This window comes from Gossypium hirsutum, chromosome A07 (assembly GCF_007990345.1).
Source record: "Gossypium hirsutum isolate 1008001.06 chromosome A07, Gossypium_hirsutum_v2.1, whole genome shotgun sequence".
NCBI classification, from domain to species: domain Eukaryota; kingdom Viridiplantae; phylum Streptophyta; class Magnoliopsida; order Malvales; family Malvaceae; genus Gossypium; species Gossypium hirsutum.
In genome coordinates, this window is record NC_053430.1 from 4495751 (window position 1) to 4500527 (window position 4777).

The 4777-nt window shown below is 37.4% G+C and overlaps 1 protein-coding gene across 1 annotated transcript; it reads left to right on the plus strand.

Moving 5' to 3' along the window:
• Positions 1–694: 694 nt before the first annotated feature.
• Positions 695–4478, plus strand: LOC107933129 (protein NRT1/ PTR FAMILY 6.2). The gene is made up of 6 exons (XM_041117267.1): positions 695–1107; positions 1213–1315; positions 2431–2648; positions 2758–3305; positions 3386–3726; positions 3803–4478. Exons 1-6 carry the CDS (start codon positions 1105–1107, stop codon positions 4333–4335), a joined length of 1746 nt encoding a protein of 581 aa, XP_040973201.1. The 5' UTR covers positions 695–1104; the 3' UTR covers positions 4336–4478.
• The last annotated feature ends 299 nt before the right edge of the window (positions 4479–4777 follow it).

Here is a 4777-nt window from a genome sequence, read left to right on the forward strand (position 1 = left end):
GTATCAATTTAGTTGCTTGTGATTTCAGGAAAAATCATTAGTTTTTCTCCTGACAGATTGCTTAATTCTCTTTGTTTGAATTGCTGCTATATGTAGCAGTTAAATCATAAGGTACTACAATCGCAAGCAGTGCAATACAGTTTCTTTGGTTAATTTCTGTATATTATCAACTTTAATTAAGATGACTATAAATGTGGTCTTGCCATGGAAACTTTTGTTGATTGATACATCTGTGATCTTGTTTCTCACAGCAAAGAAAGTCGGCTGCACCATTTTCCTTAATCGAAATTGACAGTTAAAAAGCTTAAAGCACTATCAGGTTGCTGTGAAATGAAAAAAGGTTAAATTACTCATGCATCATAGAAACATTCTTATCATGTCAAAAAAGAAAAAGAAAAGATCACACTGTGTTTCAAGGTGAAGCACTTTACAACCCCATTCTCTTTCGGCTGCATTTAAGGGAAACGTTTGCTTTCTTTTGGTTCTGTTGTAACATTATTGTTTTCATGTCAAAAAGAAGGGTTCATAATTCTCTTGAAACTCACTTCTGGTTTTCATGCAGAAACAAAAGGTTAAGGGTCAAGGGAGCCTTTTTTGGTTTGTGGGGCATCAAAGGCACTAACAAAGCTGCCAATGTGGTTCACTATTTTCACAAAAATTCAAAGCTAATCTATCCTACCATAGAGATTGAAGAACATATATTGGTTTTGCGTGTTCCAGATTCCAATTTTCTTCTCAACCATCCTCAATCACCATCACCTTTAAAATTCCATATATATTTTTTTCTAAAATAAAAAAAACAATGGTTGTAATCAGTGGTAGAGCCTTCCACTATTAACTTGATAAACCTAACGCCCTACCTTCAATTATTTCAAGAAACATGAACAATGATCTGTCTCAATTACTTAGTGGAGACTCCCTTTAACTTCAACATTTTATTCATTTATTTGTTATCACTTGTTGCCTATAAAAGGGTAACCTAGTTTCCAAACACATCAAAGTTGTGAGTTAAAGTTAGCATAGAAGTTTAAAGGCATTCTTACACCTTACTTCTCTTCTGTCTTTCTCTTTTTCAGCTAAATCTCACTTGTTGAATAGTAGAACATGGTCAGTTTTCTGAGTTTCCATGACACTATGAAATATAGTATTGTATCAATGGCTATATTAACATAACCAAAGCTTCTGAAATGTTTTTGTTCATGGATTTTCCAGGAAGGGAAGATGAGTTGGACGGTGGCGGATGCGGTGGACTACAAGGGTTTCCCTGCTGACAGGTCAAAAACCGGAGGTTGGGTTCCGGCTGCACTCGTTCTAGGTATGTTGGTTGCATCAACTTCATTTTATATTGGTTTGGATTATTGATCATTTTTGTAAACTTTCAATCATGCAGAAGAAATTAAGATGAACTAACAAGTATTGACTAGATCCAGAGTTGTTTCCCCATAACTTCTAAAATCAATCATGTTTTTTTTGTTTTTTTGAAGGACAACCATTTAGCACTCCATGTGACAACATTTATTATCATATCTGGGACAAAGTATAAATTTCTGTTAAAAGACAATAGCTTTGGTAAAAATATATATATAAAAGAAGGTGATATTCCATCAGAGCAACAAGCAGTTAGTTCATGCAAGATAATGGTCTGATGGGGCTTTCATGTCTTCATAATATAATTGTAAATCATTAAACAGAAAGTTAGAAGATTCAGCAGTTATACATGATACCCTTTTACAAGTTAAAAGAAAATAAATAGCTCGGAATAAGAGAAAAGGGCTGTAGATGCTAGGAATCGAACCGTTTTGCTGGTTAACATAACCTGATTTTTTATTTTATCACTTCGATTCACTTTTAATTATGAGTGGAGTGTAGGAAAAGGGAGGCAAGGGGGGGCAAGCCACATGGGACCCTTTACAACAATCCATATATACTTACTTCAAATGATAATGAATTTCATGTCATTTTCTGCTTGGAGTTTGATGGGATAAGGAAGATATTTGTCTGGGGCCATTCATGCATGTAGAAGCTCTAAATTATTGAGATTTCCTCAAAGCAAATCTGCTTTCCAATATCATTCTTTGTGGTATTTAATATGACTCCACTTTTACAACATTATTATATAGCCTTCACTTTTCTTCTAACATTCCTTATCCACCCAAAAACAGAACAAAAAAAGGGGTTTAACTTATTCTTTTGTTTACTTAATTAAAACATGCTTTTTAAGTAATATTAATAACCTTAATCATCAAGTTTTTACATGGCATCCTAGGGTTTTCTGATAGAAAGCTTTAAATCATTGTATCCCTCACCAGCAAAGGAGAAAGCTGATAAAAATGATTTCTTTTGTATCCGAGTTCTTTTCTTTTTTTGAGCTCTTTTTTTTTTTTCATTTATAAAGAAGTAAAGAAAAATAAGTTTGAAATGATTTCACAGGGATTGAGATCTGTGAGAGGCTTTCAACAATGGGAATTGCAGTTAACCTTGTGACATACTTGGTTGGTGTACTGCATTTGCCAAGTTCAACTTCAGCCAATGTTGTGACAGATTTCATGGGGACATCTTTCCTCTTGTGTTTGCTTGGAGGCTTCCTTGCTGATTCATTCCTTGGCAGATACAAGACGATTGCCATCTTTGCCGCTATACAGACACTGGTGGGTGTTTTAAACAGCTCCCTTCTTAACTTAAAACAACTCAAAAGTGTTATTTCAATCTTCTGCAGCATGTCAGGTTTTTTGACTTTGATGGTAATGGTGATTTTAGGGGACTGGGGCATTAGCAATAGCTACAAAACTGCCACAACTACGCCCACCACCATGCCATGCGTCGGCATCCCATACATGCAAACCAGCCAATGGATTTCAGATGGGGATTTTATACGTGGCCTTATATCTAATTGCACTAGGCACTGGTGGCCTAAAATCTAGTGTCTCAGGATTTGGAACTGATCAGTTTGATGACAAAGATGAAAAGGAGAAAGCCCAAATGACCTATTTTTTCAACAGGTTCTTCTTCTTCATTAGTACCGGAACCCTGACGGCGGTTACGGTGCTCGTCTACTTACAAGATGAAGTCGGTCGAAGCTGGAGTTATGGAATCTGCTCTGTTTCCATGTTTGTAGCCATCTTGATATTCTTATCAGGGACTAAAAGATACAGATATAAGAAAAGTATAGGAAGTCCAATAGTTCAGATTTTCCAGGTTATTGTAGCTGCAATAAATAAGAGGAAGATGGAACTCCCTTACAGTGTTGAATTGTTATATGAGGACACCCCAGAGGCTCAAAGAATTCATCACACAGATCAGTTCCAGTGAGTTTATTTCACGGGAGTAAATATATTACTTAATGATTTATTTCTTTGGTTGTTGTGCTAATATAACTCTACACTAGGTTCTTGGACAGGGCAGCCATTGTTGCCGAAGGAGATTTCGAAAGAAATGTTGTTTCAGCTCCAAATCCATGGAAACTTTGTTCTGTCACAAAGGTAGAGGAAGTGAAAATGATGGTGGGGCTTTTGCCGGTGTGGGCCACAACCATCATATTTTGGACCACTTACGCCCAGATGATCACTTTCTCAGTGGAGCAAGCCTCCACCATGGAAAGATCAATTGGAGGTTTCCTAATTCCTGCCGGTTCCCTCACCGTCTTCTTCGTAGCAGCTATACTTATCACCCTTGCGGTATACGACCGTCTCATTATGCCATTATGGAAGAAATTAAAAGGAAAACCAGGCAAGTATATGACACAAAAAATCTGCTATGATAACTGTTTCAATGGTCTTAAACTAATTACCATTTCCTGCAACAGGTTTTACCAACCTACAGAGAATTGCCATAGGCCTAGTGCTATCAACGTTGGGAATGGCGGTCGCGGCACTAGCCGAGAAGAAACGATTGGCAGTGGCGAGAACCGTGGGTGCCAACACAACAACGCTGCCTATAAGCGTCTTCATGCTGATCCCACAGTTCTTCCTAGTGGGGGCTGGTGAGGCCTTCATCTACACAGGCCAACTTGATTTTTTCATCACTCAATCCCCCAAAGGAATGAAAACCATGAGCACTGGTCTCTTCCTCACGACACTATCGCTGGGTTTCTTCGTCAGCAGTTTCTTGGTATCAGTAGTGAAAAAAGTGACGGGAAGCAATGATGGGCAAGGATGGCTAGCGGATAACATAAACCATGGGAGACTTGATTGCTTTTATGGACTTTTAGCAGTTCTAGGCGTGATAAACTTCGTACTGTATCTTGTTTGTGCGGTGTGGTATAAACCAAAGAACCCAAAACCTGCCCTACAGATGGAGACCATTGTCAATGGCTCATCTGCTGAGAATAAGTGCTAGAAACGTGTTATAATTGCATTTTGTTGGTGTTGTTGTAACTTTAGTTTCATCGCCTTCTTTTGTGTATTAATAACTGGTTTGGGTTTGGTTTCCTTTCTCTTATTGTCTTTTACAATCAATAGAGAATCAAGGTTTCAGTTTCATCTCAAGGATTCTTTTCCCTACGCCGTTATACCACAATATGCAGCCACTTTGTACTCTTCTTGGAAAATCATAAGTCATGATGAGATTACCCTTAGCTTAAAACAATATCAACCTCTAAATCAATATATGACTCATGCCAAATAAAACAACCGTCTATATTGCCCAGTTTCTTACTATTCCATGAAATACAAATGTTAAAATTGCGTGACTCAAATTGTTGTTAACGAAATAATACAGTGGTGAAACTAGTTGATCTGTGCAGGGCTTAAGCCACAAATAATAGATGTAGATTTTTCTT